Source organism: Choloepus didactylus, chromosome 5 (genome assembly GCF_015220235.1).
Source record: "Choloepus didactylus isolate mChoDid1 chromosome 5, mChoDid1.pri, whole genome shotgun sequence".
Taxonomy (NCBI): domain Eukaryota; kingdom Metazoa; phylum Chordata; class Mammalia; order Pilosa; family Megalonychidae; genus Choloepus; species Choloepus didactylus.
In genome coordinates this window covers 107875431-107894390 of record NC_051311.1, presented here as the reverse complement: position 1 = coordinate 107894390, position 18960 = coordinate 107875431, and the positions used below count along the sequence as shown (strand labels likewise).

The following is an 18960-nucleotide window of genomic DNA, read 5'->3' as shown; positions in this document are numbered from 1 at the left end:
GCTACTTTTCCCCCATCACAATGCTTGAAATGTGATAGAAATAACTAAACAGATGACTCGATTATCTTCTTTCCAACTATTTACTAACAGGTTGGCTTGCAATAAAAGACCCCTGAATAATTTGTAAAACCCAGATGTTCAGTAATGCAATCAGATTCCAAACCAATAAATAGAAAACTTTCAACAAAGTTAGATGACAGAAATTAAATGAATGGAGTGACATATACTTCAAGCAATACATATATCTAGCTTCTTAATAAGGCACAGAGGAAAAACAGACAAACTGAGAAAATTTGAAAGATCAGTTTTATCTAGTTCAAAGGTTGTCACCAACATCATTTACATTAGAACGTTTCTCACTGGATTGTATTTTACAAATACTAATTTGCTGATACTAAAATTTTTCCTTACACAGAAAACATTGACCATGATGAGTTTTAGAATTTACACCCCTGAAGCAATACCACATCACACTAAGAACCTAAAACTCATACAGTGTTGGCTCAGCACCATGTCTGACACACAATTAGGGTTTTTAATAGCTGTTTAATGAATAAATGAACGAATGAACATCATGACAAACTTATCAGTGGAGTTTTAAAAATTAAAAGAGAGTGCATGAGCATAATCAGTAGAAAAGACTTACTTATTCCACGCTTGTCTAAGGTTTTTAGAGCTGTACAGGGTAAAGCGTTCTGAAATAAAAAAGAAAAATGATAAACAATCTTTGTTTCAAACGTATAAATTGCAATGTTAAAGAAAACTCAAGTTTTCAGAAAACAGTCTTTGATTTAGCCATGGTTAACATTAGCTATAGCAAGTTCTTAATCTTTAGATTGGGCAGTTATAAAGAATAAAATAGGAAAGAATGAAGCACTGTTCTCTTGTCTAGGGTGATTTATTTATTTTGTCTAGGATGATCTAGTTTTATAGGAATTACTTCTTAGAATAACTAAGTTTTGAGTTGAAAAAAGAATCACAAATTCCAAACCATAACTAGGTTTACAGAAGAATACTGACACATCCTATGAGACCTGCTATTTCCTCTATGAAACTGTCTCTGACCAAATACAGAAATGTTGGCTCTCCTTTCTTATGAAATATGGTATTACACATGCTCAATGCCAAACTAGTAATGCCATATAATGTATATTGACATTTTTCACTTATCAAACTTTATTAGATTTTTTAAGTTAAAGAAGTAACTTGTTTGTTTTACCAAAGTTAAACAATAAAGAGATACAGACTAGACTAATAATCTCCCCTCCTGCCCCCTATTTTTCACTCCTGATGATATAACAATTGTTAGTGTCTTGCTATGTCTCTTCCCACGTTTCTTTATGTTTATAAATACACATCCCCATATATGAACAAATACATGATTTTAATTTTGTTAATGGAATTATACAATAAACATTACTCAGAAACTTTTTTTTTTGGCATTTAAAAATGTATAACAAGTAGTCCTTCAAATCAAGAAAATAGACGGCAACAAATTTTTTAATAGCTGTATAACATGGAAAAGTATTACCAATTTTGACCATTCCCCTACTGATCAACATTTGGGTGGTTTCCAGTTTCTTTTCCCAAATGAACAATGCTTCGGCAAACATTCTTGCATATATATCTCTATACACTGATGATTTCATTTCTGTCAGATAGATTCCCCAGTGTATCACTGGTTGGTAAACGGTATGCACGTTTTACATTTTAATAGGTGTCGACAGATCACATGCCTTTTCCCCACCAGCAACGAAATAAGGATGTCCCTTCTCCATATACCTTCCAGTACTGGTTCTTACCAACATTTTAAAGTTTTTGCTAAACTGATGCTTAGCAAAATGTTATTGGGCTTCTTTTCATACACTTTCTGGCCATTTGAATTTCCTATTCTGTTTCAAATTTTGTTTTTTGTAGCTGGTACCAATTCAGGTTCTTGGTCTTTTATCAGTTTACAGAATTTCTTTGCACACAATCAAAATAAGCTTTTCCAAATTGTCTCCCACATCGTATGTATTTTTTTGTCTTTAATTATGGAATATTTTTCCTTTCAGAAACTTACATCTTTATTTAGTAAATTATTTTCTTTTGTGGTTTTGACTTTCTTGTCTTGCTTAAAGAAAAAACCTCTGACCCTGAGCTTATACAAAAAGTATTTTGCATTTTTCCCCTACTATTTTGACTGTCTAATTTTTTACCTTTTAGCCTTAATATCTGGAATTTTTTTTTAATATGGCATGACATAGAGTTTTACTTTGTTCATGGAGGACAGATAATTATTCTAGGACTATGTAATAAATCAATCATTCTTTCTCCAGTAATTTACAATGACACCTTATCCTCTAGTAAGTTCCAAAATATACCTGATTCTGGATTATTTTCTACTCATCTATTTATTCCAGTGTCATCTGTGTTAATTAGAGTACCTTTATTATATTAGAAAGATCTTTCTTACTATTCTTCATTTTTTTGGAAAAAAATTGAGGTAAGTTATGAACACTTCCTTATTCATTCAGTCCACACATAATTATTGTGCACTTACTATGTGCTAGGGATTATTCTCATGCTGACTATGTAAGCATGAACAAACATAAAATATTCCTTCCATCACAGAACTTATATTCTAGCATGGGTGAATCAGACACAAATATAATCACTACCACTACCACCACCAACAACAAAATGAACAAAATAAGTTTAGTAAGTGCTCAAAGAAGTACAAGGAGATATGGAGATATGATATAGAGTGACCAGCATGGAAGGGACACTTTAGGTGATGAAGGAAGGCTAATTTGAAAGAAAACAGTCAAGCAACCAGATAAACAAAGTTTCTATTGGAAATCTGTTTGGAATTCTGCTAAACTCTATATTTATCTGAGAGAGATCATACAAAATCTTTGCACACAGGAATATAATATGTCTTCATCTGCACATGGTTTGTCCTTCAGTAAATTTAAATAGTTTCTTTTTCATAGTGACCTGATTTGTTTTTGTTATTGATAATTTAATACTTAATAAGCTTAAGTTTGCTTAATATTGGTTGAACATTTTTGTCACTGTTGCCTGCTTTTAAGTGTAAGCTTTTAAAGGGGAGAATAAAAATGACTGATACTGAGAGAGAGCCTAAGATGGCAGCTAGGAGAGACAGGGAAAAAACACACCTCTGTGAAAAATACTAGATAGAGGCCAGAAAGTGACCCAGAACACCAGTTCCAGCGATGCACCAGCTAGACATGTTCTGCTAAATCCACTGGGATTGTGCACTTGGTGAAACCAGGAATCTGCGTTCTGAAATGAGTGAGTAAGCCCGCTGAATGTCTGGCAGCCACGCTGCAGTGTGGGGAAACTGTGGGTTGGTGTTTGGAGGCAGACTAGTTCTTTTTCAAAAAAACCCAACAGCGGCTGCAGATACGGCAGCGAGAACCAAACAGTGAAGCGCGGCAGGAAAGGGCTGTGCAAATGCCTCAATATCTGGCATGGAAGATAGCCTTTCGCGAACCCTCTACTAGTTGCCTCAGAGTGAGGAGGGCAGAGGTAATTCAAAAGGGGAGAAAAACCATGCCCCTTGCAGCCATCTTCCCGTTGGGCTGGGAACGCTCCTGCCTGGGGCTGGAGCCACAGCCCAGACCCGTGCCAAGGGTCCCAGTGTGATGGGAAGTGTTTCCAGCAACACCGTGCACACACTACATCAGGCGTAGACAGTAGCCTTTTGACACCCACAGCTAATTGTCCCAGAGCTGGGAAGGCAGAGCTGTGCAAAAAGGGGGAAATTAATATGCCCCATTCAGCCATCTTTACAGCAGGCTGGGAATGCCCCTGCACAGCCCGGCGGCCCAGGGCTTCCCTTGAGGGATGGTGTGCACTTGTGATGTAGTGCAGCCTTCCCTCAGCAAAGGCCCTAGAAGGGCACGGCTGGGAAGAGGAACCCACCCAGACCCTACGCCAATACCTAGGACTTGTGGGTCAGCAGCAGAGACAATCTGTGGAGAGACTGAAATGAAGATTTAGACTCTTGCAACAGCCTTAAATCTCCAGGAACACCTGGGAGGTTTGATTATTAAAGCTGCCCTCCCCCCCTAACTGCTCAGACACACGCCCCACATTCAGGGCAGACAGCACCAACAACACACCCAAACTGGGTGCACCAATTGGACCCCACAAGAATCAGACCCCCACACACCACAAAGACAAAGTTGGGGAGAACTGACTTAAGGGGAATAGGTGACTCACGGATGCCATCTGCTGGTTAGTTAGAGAAAGTGTACACCACTAAGCTGTAGATCTGACAAATTAGAGATTGGTGTCTGAATAATCCTTCATATCCTAAAAGAACCCTATCAAGTAAAGCAAATGCCAAGAGCCCCGAAACAACAGAAAATTTTAAAGCATATGAGAAAACCAGACAATATGGATAACCCAAACCCAAACACCCAAATCAAAAGATCAGAGGAGATACAGTACTTGGAGCAATTAATCAAAGAACTAAAGATAAACAACAAGACCATGGCACAGGATATAAAGGACATGAAGAAGACCCTAGAAGAGCATAAAGAAGAAATTGCAAGACTAAATAAAAATAGATGATCTTAAGGAAATAAAAGAAACTGTTGACCAAATTAAAAAGATTCTGGATACTCATAGTACAAGACTAGAAGAAGCTGAACAACAACTCAGTGACCTTGAGAACCACAGAATGGAAAATGAAAGAACAAAAGAAAGAATGGGGAAAAAATAAAAAAAATTGAAATGGATCTCAGGGATATGATAGATAAAGTAAAACGTCCAAAGACAAGACTCATTGGTGTCCCAGAATGGGAAGAGAAGGGTAAAGGTCTAGAAGGAGTATTCAAAGAAATTGTTGGGGAAAACTTCCCAAACCTTCTACACAATATAAATACACAAAGCATAAATGCCCAGCAAACTCCAAATAGAATAAATCCAAATAAACTCGATCCAAGACATATTCTGATCAGACTGTCAAATATTGAAGAGAAGGAGCAAGTTCTGAAAGCAGCAAGAGAAAAGCAATTCACCACATACAAAGGAAACAACATAAGACTAAGTAGTGACTCCTCAGCGGCCACCATGGAAGTGAGAAGGCAGTGGCATGACATATTTAAAATTCTGAGAGAAAAATTTCCAACCAAGAATACTTTATCCAGCAAAACTCTCCTTCAAATTTGAGGGAGAGCTTAAATTTTTTCACAGACTAACAAATGCTGAGAGATTTTGCTAATAAAAGACCTGCCCTACTTCACACACTAAAGGGAGCCCTACTGACAGAGAAACAAAGAAAGGAGAGAAAGATAAAGAGAAATTTAACAGACATATACGGAACATTACATCCCAAATCACCAGGATACACATTCTCTAGTGATCATGGAACTTTCTCCAGAATAGACCACAGGCTGGGAGTTAAAACAAGCCTCAATAAATTTAAACAAATTGAAATTATTCAAAGCACATTCTCTGACCACAATGGAATACAAATAGAAGTCAATAACCATCAGAGACTTAGAAAATTCACAAACACCTGGAGGTTAAAAATGAGGGGGAGATGAAAATATTCCCAGATAATCAAAAGCTGAGAGACTTCATTACCAGTAGATCAGTCCTATAAGAAATGCTAAAGGGAAATGAGCAGGCTGAAAGGAAGGGAAACTAAACAATTGACTGAAACCACATGAAGAAATAAAGATTTCCAGTAAAGATCACATGGCAAATATAGATACCAATACTACTGTATTTCTGATTTGTAACTCCACTATTTACTTGCTACAGAATCCAAAATACATAAAATGCAATGATAAATCAGTGGTTTTGGACTCAGTGTAAAATATGTAATTGTTGACAAGAACTACATAAAGGTGGGGAAATGGAGGAGTATAGGAACATAGTTTATGTGTCCTATTAAAGTTAAGTTGGTATCAAAGAAAACAAGATTGTTATAGACTTAAGATGTTAAATTTAAGCCCCATGGTAAACACAAAGAAACTATCACAGAATATGATCATAGAGATGAAAAGTAGAGTATGGGTTACGAGAAGTGGGGGAAGGGGCAATGGGGAGTTAATAAGAAATGAGTGTAAGGTTTCTGTTTGGGATGAAGGGAACTTTCTAGTAATGGATGGTGGGAAGGTGATGGCATTGCAACATTGTGAATGTGATTAATCCCACTAAATAGAATGCTTGGGAGGGGCTGGAATGAGAAGAGTTATGCTGTATATATGTTTCCACAACTGAAAAAAAAGACAGTCTAAATAGATAATGACAATTAAATGCCATAGACAATCCTGGATGAGATCTAAGAATAGAGGAGAAAAGGCTCAAAAGGACACAATTGGGACATAACAAAAAAAAATGAAATATAGAATATAAGCTTCATATAAATATTAAATTTCGTGAACTCAACTACACTTAATGTGATTACATAAATGAATATTCTTGTTCATAGGAAATGTATATGTGAATTATATTATTTGTTCAAGGATATGTGCAACTTGCTCTCATATCTTCAGAAGATAGAGCAATAGATGATGGATGAGGGAGGGAGGGAGCGAGGGAGGGGAAAAAAAATGGTAAAGTGACAAAATATTGAAGTTGGTAGATCCGGGTAACATTGAAGGGGGCTGGGGTATGCTGGAGTTCTGTGTATGGGGTTTGTATTATTTTTGCAACTGTTACTGTAAGTTTGAATTTATTTCAAAATAAAAAAATAAACGATTGATATTGCTTTTGTTACAGTATAATATCATGTATAAGAATTTATCATTTGATAAGCAAAACAAAAAGAAATGAACACTCACTCAGTTTCCTACCTCAAAACACAGAGTTTACTCAAATGGAATATATTGTGATTTGAGTCATTCATTCATTCAATTACTATTTATTCAGCAACAACTATGTGCCAGGTACCTGGTGCTGAAGACTCAGGAAGCAATCAGGGGGCTCACATTCCAGTGTGCATGTCTACAGTGTGTCGGGTGGCTGGACCAGGCAGAGCCCAGGAGAGAGCAGTGGAGGGTGAGACAAGACGGGGCAGAAGACCTGGCCACAGAGTGCCTTTGCTACTTTTAAGATATGATCCAGCCTTTTCTTTTTTAAGGATGACTGTAGCTTCTGTTGGGAGGAGAGTCTACAGGAGGCAAGTTGGAAGCAAGGAGACCAAAGAAGATTACTCCAACAGTTAAGAGAGGCTGACTTGGGCAATACTAACAGAGAGAAAGCAATTACAAGGGGCCAGGGCCTGGCCCTATTTTGAAGGTAGAGCCACTAAGATTTATTGAAGAACTGGATGTGGGGTTTGAACTGGATGTGGAGTCAAGGAAGACTAATAAAGGACTTAATCATCTCCAGCTTTCAGGTTTCAAAGAGGTGGAATTCCGTACAGAACTCAAATATTACCCTGGGAATTCATCAAGTTTTCTGTGATGATTCAGAGAATTTAAAGTTCTCAAGGAGTTCAGAGTCATCATTTCAAACATGGGTAACTGTCAAAATAGTTAATAACCTGGAAGGCCTGAGCATTGACCAAACAGAACAGAAACTAGCCATTAGACCATGTGCTGGTTTGAAGCTGTTATGTCCCCAGAACAGGCCATGTTCTATCAGTGCATTCCTGTAGGTGTGGACCTGTTGTGGGTGGGACTTTTGTTTAGGTTATTTCAATTAAGAGGTGACCCACCCCATTCAGAGTGGGTCTTGATGCTTTACTGGAGTCCTTTACGTGAGGACAAAGGACAGAAGGGCCAAGACAGCTTAGAGAGAAACGCCCCAGAGGAGCTAAGAGAGGACCCACAGAGGAAGCCACTGGAACCAGAGCTGAAGGCAATGAAACCTGGGAAGGAAGGACCAGGAGATGCCAGCCATGTGCCTTCCCACGTGACAGAGGTGTCCCTGATGCCAGTGGCCTTTCTTCTAGGTCCATGTATCAACCTCTTGATGCCTTAATTTGGACATTTTCACATTTTCATGGACTAAGAACTGCAAATTGTAAGTTAATAAATCCCCATTGTAAAAGCCAACCCATTTCAGGTATATTGCATTCTGGCAGCTTTAGCGAATGGAAATAGGCTGTAAAGGTGTGCACTCACCAAAGATCAGCCAGAGTACAAATATCCAGGTTTTAAAGCTGTAGGCAAAGGAGTTCACCATCAATTATGTATTCATTTGTCTCAAAAGAATGTCTAATTTCTGAGCTTATTCTCTACTAGAGTATACTATATAAGATGCAATGTAAGTCAGTCAGTTGGTATAGAATAGACATTCTAAACCATATTCTAGATTTGAGGACTAATAATGTTTTAAAAAAACATTATTTTTATGTAAAGTCTGGTGTTAAAGAAACAACAGATATTGTTAAAATTAATTACATCAAATGTACTTGTAGAGCAAATTTGATTTCTTTAACTTTGTACTTCCCACAAAGCAATTTTAATAATTTGCTATGATTTCAGGAGGCACAAGAATTCTATTACAGATAACAAAATTAATAGAATCTTGCATTTACAAGTAAATTATTATTCCTAGCAATTAATGACTGCACATAAATATTAGTTCTAAGAATTGCCTCTATTTAGAGTTTGACAGGATATGCTAATAGAAATTTTTTTCAGAAATACAATGCATCCATTTTAGCTGTGCATAAAAGAGCCAAAACTGATAGTGAAACAAGCCATATGAAAGTACAAAAAACAAGGAAGAATAAAGTCTCATGCTCTCATTTACTTTCTAATGCTTTTCACATAAACTCTTGTAAATTCTTTTAGCAAATGCTGCCTGGGCTCCTGTCTGTGTGGGCAATGAGGACACAAAAATGAATAAATTCTGGTTTACAGTTAAGTGGCACAGAAATGTAAACAGAAAATTACAGACACGGGGTGGAAAGGGATACAAGAATGTGGACACAATCCCTCAAAAGCCCAGAGGCCAAGTCACAAACTGCATCTGTTTTTTTTTTCCAAATGAAGTCAGATAAACTCAAACATCTACTGCTGGCCTCTGGAACTCTTGTATCCAATGCCTTTCAGATCTTAACTGCTGAAATACAGCATTTCAGATGGAGAAATTTCTAAAATTTTCTGCAATAATCATAAGTCACACTAATAATTAGATCAAAAACATATATTAAAAAACTACTTCCATTATGAATAAAAGTACTGTTCCATTAGAAGGCAATTTACATAATTAGCCATGGGAATTCTGAAAACAGAAAGATGTTTCAATTAATGCCCCAAATCGATAACAGGGGAATTTAATAAAATAGATACACAAAACTGCTTATGAGTAATTTTATCAGATTATCCTATTTGCAGATGAATGTTTTACACTGTTTTCCTTCAGTTAAGTTTACTCAGTCACTTACTACTTCAATGTCAACTTTCTCTTTCCAATTATGGTTAAACTAGAAGTTTAGAATGTTGTTATTGAAAGCACTGGCTTACTCATGGCATAACTGAGGAGTGCAATTAATTTAAACCTGCAGGCTGATTTTCACCTTCTCCTCTTTTTGCAGGGACACTGCAGAGGATGATCACAACACAGCGGGGGACCAAGGAAGAGGGCTTGCAGAGGAGAAATCACTTACTATGCCACATGAGGCGGGGGACGGGACTGGGAAGGTTTTCTCTCACACTGCCATGCTGCAATTCATTGAAATTCCACAGGAAAACAAATGGAGAACAAGTCTACATGTTATAAAGTTTCCCAGCTTAAAAAAGTTAAATCTGAAATGGCTTGAGGCACTATAAAAACAAACTTTAAACTACATGAGGATAAAACAAAGTGGAATTTATTCATTAATGTATAGGTATATACTGTATACATTAGGTGATTAAGTTTAATTTTTATCCTCCTCCCACCTCTCACTGATAATGTTGGATCTTATGAGATACTGCCATGTTTTTAATTTCATTGACAGGAGAATATATGAGTAAAAAATTCAACCAATCAACAAAAAACCCCAAGCACTTTCAAAGGACCTGAAAGGATAAACAAAGATTTGTGAGCTAATGTTTTTCTTTTACTCTTTTTTGGGGGGGTCAGGTGGGGGAGGGGACTGGGGAAGGAAAGGTTGGCAATAGGAAATCATAAAAAGACTCAAACTTTCTTGTGTCTTTTGCAAACGGATTTAATATCATCATACCATGTAAATAATGCAATGGAATAAGTATTAGTTTACAAGTCAATATAAAAATGAGTATGTACAAAACGACATCATATGCTGCATACCCTTTATAATTAACTCCTCTAAACCATCATTCAACTATGCACAATCTAAATTCTTCATGATTATTCTACATTCTAACAAATGCATTTATTCTTACTGAGCTTGTAAAAAGGTAGCAAGGATTTGGTAAAGAGCTGTGGCTGAGCTGAAGGACGCTCTCATCTGGTGGAAATCTGCTGAGCTTAATGCCTTTCTCAGGCTGCTTCAGTGGAGAAAAAAGGGCCAAGTCCCTTATAACGGTGAAAAATTAGCATATTCATGAATCACTCTGGTTACATTTCAACTAACCAGCCTATATTTGTTTATTTAACAGAAAATTACTTCAAATTCTTTTGGATAGGAGGCAGCACTATTCATTCATTGTACAAATATTTATTGCATGCCTACTATTTGTCAGGTACTGGGGATACACAGCAGAGACAAAACAGCTCTACAAGATCATAAGTGGCCTACATAAATCATGTAAACCTATACTACTAGGCCCGCATGAGAAGAAACTATATTAATAGGTATTCACAAATATGATTATGCAAACTTCTTTCTTTTTTCTTAAGGAAAACGATACCAGCAGTGAACATTTCAGTTGGTATTTTGATCAAGAGACAAAAAGCTGGAACCAAAGTAAAGCAGAATTCATGTACAGCAGAAGAGTTTATTCCAAATATAGAAGGCCAGATTTGTTCCAAAATAATGATATCTGAGGAGTTTAGATATCTTAACTCCAAAAGAGCACAGTAATCCAAAAAGGCATTTTACAAATAATATGTACATTTGCACAACTGCAATTCACAGCTTTAAAACACTTGATATCCCCAAAATATATAAAGGCTAAGATTTGACACATCTCTAGCATTATCAGCAGGAGGCTTTGATATGACATATCACTGTGAACAGAATTGCAGTGCCCTGTCCCTGTCACCCAGAGGAACTATCATAAAATGCCGAGCAACCATCTTCAGTCCTGAAAACGGGAGACTGCAGCATCCTTACCTGCCTTGACTGCAGCAAATCATTCTTCAATTACCAGTGGTGTTCTTTGTAAAAGGAGGACTCACTGAGCATATTGTAGAAGCAAATGCCCTCCTATATTCATGAGATATTCTTACTTGCTAAGGCATTTCATTTTTTTAACATACACACAAATGTGGATATGTGAGCGTATATTGCAGATGAGGTTTTCAAACCATCCACACACTTCTCAGCTTAAAAGTGATAGGATACCTCTCTTTCCATATTCCATTTACTCCAGGGAGGGTATATACTTGCATTATCCAAAATTACTCCTTTTAGGGCAACAGTTACAGAAATGAATAAAAACCACAGACACATCAGTGCTCTTCTACCTCTTTATATGTAACTGTGATTCTAATGCACTAGTGGAGAGCTACAATTGGTGTTCCGAGTGAATAACAATTACTCTTCTTCTTTACAATGGAGAGATTATTAGTAGGGTTTACAAAGCTGGCTCTAGAGATGCAACCACCTGTTTGCATACGCACTTTTGTCCTCTCCTAATAACCTCCATTGCAAACATTACTGTCTTTACCTACAAAGGCACTCTCTGACAGCGCTGCAGCAAGGACAGGTTTAAGTGAAGAAAATTCAACAGATCTTACAACTGAGCAAATTATGAGCAGTTAGTTTATTATCCTATGGGTCTGACTTGGATACTTGGGGGCTAAAATATTGCTTGCATCTTACATAATAGAAACTAAAACTATTTTTCATCCATATATTGCCATAAGAATTATTCCACAGTCATGTCTTTGCCTTGAAGAAGCCCTATGACAATGGCCTAAAGGGATTTTTTTTAAACAATAGCAAAAAATTAATTTGATTCACTTATTTTGGCCACAGGTAGCTGGCAAACATAGAAATCAAAAGACTAGTGTAGTAGATCAGATTACTATTCAGGAGGCATTTTCTCCATCTCCCTTCTCACCTCCAGAGAGGTGTATACTTTTCTGCCCCACTGATACTTTGTGTGATAATGGAATGTTAGTGGTATTGACCCAAGCAGAGGCTTGGGATGTGCCTGTGGGGTTGGGCCCACTCGCTTGTGCCCCTGGCTTGCTTTGGTTCCCAGGGGGATAAGAGATGTGTGGGACAGATCTGAGCCCAACCTGCCACCTGGAGCCAAGTCCAACAGAGCCCAGCCAGATGAGCTGAAACTGGCTGACCTGCACAGACATGAGCAATTAATGGATGCTTGCTGTCATATGGCACTGACTTTGGGGTGGCTTATTTGAGCATTACTGTGGTGGAGTTGACTGCTACATATAGGCTCTGCTCCAGTACTACCATGTACCATGAGGTAGAGCTTTCCATACCAGGCTCCTGATTCATCCACAAAACAAAGATAATGCCACCGACGCTATCTGCCTGCTATGAGGAACCAATGAGGAAATGGATGTGAGAGTATTTGGTGAACGGTAAAGAGCTATACAATGCAAAGTAGCATGACCAGCCAGCTAGCACTTAAAATTTACACTAGTTACTGTTTCTAAGAATTTTCAAATGCTGAAACAATTAAAAGGAATTCTAAGATTACTGAACACCAGGCCGTTCTCTGTGCTTCCAGTGTTCCTTCTTTCATCCCACCCTTGGGTGAGTCACTTAGTCGGTCACGGATCTCTCACGTTGGCATGGGATCACTGCTCAGGACGGTCAGTTGTGCAAGCACATGTGGCGAGCCTTTGGCCTTGTGAAGCCCCACTTCTTCCCTAGACCTGACTTGAACATAGGGATCAAAGTTTTTTGTTTTAGATCCAAACTTGGAATCCTCTCAATTCCCTTTTCTAAGACCATGATTTCTAAAATGTCTTTGGAAGAGGGCTTAAAAATTCAGAGTAAGTAGATATGGAGGACTTCATACAATGCATAGATTTTTAGCTACACATTTTCTGGAATTTACTTGTAAGCAAGATAAATACAAAACATCAAGTTACAAATTTTTAAAAACCAGCAAAAACAGTATTCCTAGCTTATGGTAATGTCATTGGTATAGAAACTGTTCTGTTTTAATTGAGATGACAATTCTTTTAGGACCATAAACATAATTCATATCTTAATTAAATTTTAGTCTCAAGCCTTAGGCTAAAATTTTAATTCCTTTTTTAGTTTGATTTTGACCAAATGACACATATGGGACAATGTACAAGGATTTTAATCTTTGGTGTGTGTGTTGTGGGTGGGGGTGGGGGAGGGAGAAGCATCACTGAAGAGATACAGAAGTCTTTGGTGATTGGCAATCTTTATCAACTTCCGTGAAATAAGATGTGTAGGTGTGTGTAACTCCCAAACTGAATTTTACAAAACCAAGAGAGTAGGAGTAGTGAAACTAGTTCATTCAGTATTGTTTTTTTATTCTGATAAGGCTGTAATCAGAACAACTTCACTGCCCCTTGAAACTTTTATTATATTTCTTTCGCATTTACTACACACTCTGGCAGTGTCTATCATTATGGATGCCTTCTAGAGAAAATTGTTGGGAAATTCTTCCAACAGATACATAGGAAGTCAGTAAAGACAGTTCCTGCTTTGCACTTGAATGGATTTCCACAATTCATTCAGAAACACCATTTGCTTGTTGCAGAAGAACTGCATAATTATTTTATATTTTTAAGTAATTAAAATAATTCTGGCTATTTGTTATTTATTTTTATTTTATATCATTGGCTATATCATTTTATTTTATATCATTGGCCAACTATAGACCTGTGTGGGAAAATATTCCCTATGCCTGCAGCATCACTGCTATCTGATGTGAGAGTAATTTCCTGCTGAGCCAGGATTTGCTTCATTGACCATTCTCAACCCAGGGCTCCAGGAAGAAACTACCAATCAAGAGAAGTTTGCACTTGAGATGAAACCTCCTTCCATTTCTGAAATAGGCCGTGACTTTTTGTAGCCAGTAGGTTCCTCTGAAAACACGAAACATCAATTTCCTCCTCCGCTAAAAACCCTCCAATGATTCCTGTCACACTTCAAATAAAATCCAAACTCCTTAACTTGGTCTTCTAGGACCCACTTTTCAAAATTGTCTCTTGTTACTCTCCTTGTGATCACCCCACTCCAGTCATGTAGTAACTTGTAATTTGTCTTTCATCAGTCCACCTCTAGCATGAAACCTCCTTAGGGAAAAGGGTTGGTGTCTGCTTTGTTCATGACTCTATCTATATTCAGCACCCACATACTGCTGGCACCCAGCAGGCACTCGATATGAATCCCCACTCATGAGTCTATCTGAAGCACGGTTACTGCTGATTGAAGACTGACTCTCAGCGTGAGCATGCTCTTCCCAGCTCGCAGTCACCAGCAGTCTCCCAGTGTGACTGCCACAGTTGGGAAGTACAAAAGTACAGCAAAGATGGTCTAGCCTTTCCATCAGGCTTACATTTTTTTTACTTCCTCTACTCTATAAAGTTCACATATTTCATAAATTTACTAATTCACTGGCTTTTTTCCCTATGTGACTAGAGTGGCATTATTTCTGAGAAGAGGGACTGCAAGGTTGATGAAGGTGGTGGTTGACAGAGGGTGGAGAGAGTTCTAAATGTCTTAAACCTTGGATCAAGCAGAACCACAGGGATTTTAGCAATAAAATTGGAGATCAGAGCCAGATATCTGCATGGAAATTTTTGGAGTTTTTTTTTTTTTAATTAAATTCAGTTTTATTGAAATACATTCACACACCATACAATCATCCATGATATACAATCCACTGTCCACAGTATGATAACATAGTTATGCGTTCATCACCACAATCTATCTCTGAACATTTTCCTTACATCAGAAAGAACCAGAACAAGAATAAAAAATAAAAGTGAAAAAAGAACACCCAAATCATCCCCCCATCCCACCGCATTTGTCCTTCAGTTTTTATCCCCATTCCTCCACTCATCCATACACTAGATAAAGGGGGTGTGATCCACAAGGTCTTCACAATCACACTGTCACCCCTTGTAATCTACATTATTATATAATTGTGTTCAGGAGTCCAGACTGCTGGGTTGGAGTTTGGTAGTTTCAGGTATTTACTTCTAGCTATTCCAATACATTAAAGCCTAAGAGGTGTTATCCATATAGTGCATAAGAATGTGCACCAGAGTGACCTCTCGACTCCATTTGGAATCTCTCAGCCACTGAAACTATTTCATCTCATTTTGCATCCCCCTTTTGGTCAAGAAGATACTCTCAGTCCCACGATGCCGGGTCCACATTCATCCCCGGGAGTCATACTCTGCGTTGCCAGGGAGATTTACACCCCTGGGAGTCGGGTCCCACGTAGAGGGGAGGGCAGCAAGTTCACCTGTCGAGATGGCTCAGTTAGAGAGAGAGAGGACCACATCTGAGCAACAAAGAGGTACGCAGGGGGAGACTCTTAGGCACCATTACATACAACTTTAGACTCTCCTTTGTGGTAATGAGCTTCATAAGGGCAAGTCCCATGCTCAAGGGCTCAGCACATCAAATCGCCAGTCCCAATGTTTGAGACAACATCACCAGTCCAGGTGAGGATGTCCAACACATCTGCACCTTCCCCCAGATTCTTGGGGCTGGGGAGGGGGAGGCTGTAAATATATTTTTTATTATCTGCCCAAATTACTCTAGGATGTGTCACTATTTCACTCCAGCCTATACTAACCTACCGTATCTCACTTCCTATTCAAAGTTCCATGCAATTGTGGTGTTTGAACAAATCGACTGTAGAGTTGTACCGTTTAGAAAATTTAGATCCTGTACCAAATAGATATCTATTCCCTTGGTCTCACATGAAAGTTGAAGTTTTAAAACACAATCAGTTTCAACCTTTATCCTTTGGCCTGGCTTGCCCTGGTCTTAACCAGATCTGCTTCATTCATATCACTAATTGAAGTCTGGGCTCTTTTTCAGCTTTTTTTTTTTTTTTTGACAGTGGCTGTATGCACTAATACTGACATTCATATCTGCCGAGCTCTAGCTCTGAGTTTCAGGTGTCCCAGAGATATGCATTGTTCCAGAGACCAATCAGGTTATACGCTAGGGGATCAGCATCTCAAAGTTTAGAGATAGGCCTTACAATTCAGGGATAGAGTTAACTGCTGTAAGAGCTTACAATCTAGGGACTATTACAATTATTGCATCCACGTTAGGCTATGTTCTAAGATTCAACTCTGAGTTTACACATTGTAGTTAGTCCATACTGGTGAGGCATCATCCCTCTCACCATGTTTTCTCCAACACTTTTACTCCTATATATATATTTTCCTACAATTTTATAGAGTTATATTCACATACCATACATTTATCCACAGTGTACAATCAGTTGTTCATAGTATCATCATAAAATTGTACATTTATCACCACAATCAGCACTTGAACATACTGATTACTACAAGAAATTTTTTTTTTTTTTTTAGCAATAAGAAAAAATGATAAAAAGAAAAATAACGTCATACAATACAATATACTACTAAGGACAGCAAATAACACCACTACCAAGAATCCCATATTACTCCCGTATATCCCCCTCTCATATACATTTAGCATTGGCATATTGCCTTTGTTAGATTTAATGGAGGTATATTACAATGTTACTGTTGACCATAGACTCCACTTTGCTTTGATTATGTTTTTTCCTGAATACCATCCCTTTTTCAAATTTCTACATGGTTGACATTCATTTGCTTTCCCACATGCAAAAACATTTTTATATTTGTATATTTAGTAACAGTCACTGGCCACTCCAGTTTTTGCCACGTTATACAGTCCCAGTCTTTATCATCTATCTTTACCTCTGGTGTCATACATTCTCCTATCCCACCTCTTTCAGCTTTACTCACAGACATCTTTGTTCAGTGTACTTACAATACTGTGCTACCATCACACAGTATTATCCTGTCTATTTCTGGATCTATGCAATCAATCCTAAACATTCTGTAGTCCTTCAGCATCAAATGGCTGATCTCTGCCCTCTTTCTATCTCCTGGTCGCCTGTGTTGTCAGCTTTTAACTCCCAAAGTTTGTTCATTAGTGTCTGTTCATATTAGTGAGACCATACAGAATCTGTCCTTTTGTTTCTGGCTAACTTCACTCAACATAATGTCCTCAAGGTTCATCCACGTTATTACATGATCCATGTCTTTGTTCTGTCTTACAGCTGCATAATATTCCATCATGTGTATATACCACAGTTTGTTTATCCACTCGTCCTTTGATGGACATTTGGGCTGTTTCCATCTCTTGGCAATTGTGAATAATGCTGCAATAAACATTGGTTTACAAATGTCTGTTTGTGTCTTCAGTTTCAGTTCCTCTGTGTATATACCCAGCAATAGAATAGCTGGGTCATATGGCAAATCTATATTTAGCTTCCTGAGGAACCTCCATACTGTCTTTCAGAGTGGTTGCACCATTCTACATTCCCACCAACAATGAATAAGTGTGCCTCTTTCTCCACATCCTCTCCAGCACTCGTCATTTTCTGTTTTTTGGATAATGGCCATTCTGGTAAGTGTGAGATGATACCTCATTGTGGTTTTGATTTGCATTTCCTTAATAGCCAGTGAAGTTGAGCATTTTTTCATATGCTTTTGAGCCATTTGTATTTCCTCTTCAGAAAAATGTCTGTTCATGTCTTTTGCCCATTTTTTAATTGGATTGTTTGTCTTTCTGTTATTGAGATGCAGGATTCCTTTATATATTTGGGATATTAAACCCTTATCTGATATGTGGTTTCCAAATATCATCTCCCATTGTGTAGGCTGCCTTTTTACTTTTCTGACAAAGTCCTTTGATGTACAAAAGTGTTTAATTTTGAGGAGATCCCATTTGTCTATTTGTTGTTTGGTTGCTCGTGCCTTGGGTGTGAGGTCTAAGAAACCACCTCCTTTCACAAGATCTTTAAGATATTGCACTACATTTTCTTTTAAGAGTTTTATGGTCTTGGTGCTGCATGGAAATTTTTGAAGCCTGTTTTATAACCATCACATAGTTACACCCTTGTACATTTAGACCTAACCTGAGATTTTACAGTTGCTATTAATAGGAAAAAAAAAAAACCACCCAAAAACATTTTTAAAAAGATTACTAAGATAATGCATAAAAGGCAAGTGGGAAAGGAAATACCCGGCAGAGGTAAATGAATAAATGGTAAAAATATTATTTTGTAGTGACATGTCAAGTTTACATCAATTATGTTAGCTAGCTCAAATCTTCTAAAAAGCAGGTAGAGTATAGATAGATAATGAAAAGAATTAAAAAATAGGCCATCTCATTTAATTTCTGTAGAAATTCATTTGAGCTGGATGAAGCAGGCACAATTCTTCTCAAAGAGGAAGGGAGATGACCCTGCATGGCCATAGGTGTTCCCCCACTGTAGGTGTGGTCGGAGAGGGGCAGCACCATGGAAGTCAGTCTCACTTCCAGACGTTCTACACTGACTATCCTGACCCCAACAACAATCCTGCCACTTCTGAAGCTTTCCATCACTTTCTTAAAGAACTGGGAAAAACTAGGAATTTAAGTAAAGGATAAGGGTTCAAATCTCCTTGGGTCTATGAGTTTTGAAGCTGGGCAGCCCCCATAAAATGCATTTAGGAATGCATAGCTGAGACTAAACATCTGTATAGGGCATTTAGGAGTTGATAAGCTACTGGAAGCACAGGTTTAAAGGGCTTAAGAATATGGACATACTTAGCAGGTGGATAGATGGTTTTGGTATCTACAAGCAGATAACAGCTATTTTCTGA

The 18960-nt window shown here is 37.9% G+C and overlaps 1 protein-coding gene across 5 annotated transcripts in view; it reads right to left on the bottom strand.

The window, feature by feature from the left end:
• CDK14 (cyclin dependent kinase 14) overlaps positions 1 to 18960 on the bottom strand; it is a 678858-nt gene that overhangs the window by 126994 nt on the left and 532904 nt on the right. For all 5 annotated transcript variants that reach the window (XM_037836624.1, XM_037836622.1, XM_037836621.1 and 2 more), the window contains one exon: positions 647 to 695. In XM_037836624.1, coding sequence (XP_037692552.1) covers positions 647 to 695 — 49 coding nt within the window. The remainder of the gene's footprint in view (positions 1 to 646; positions 696 to 18960) is intronic.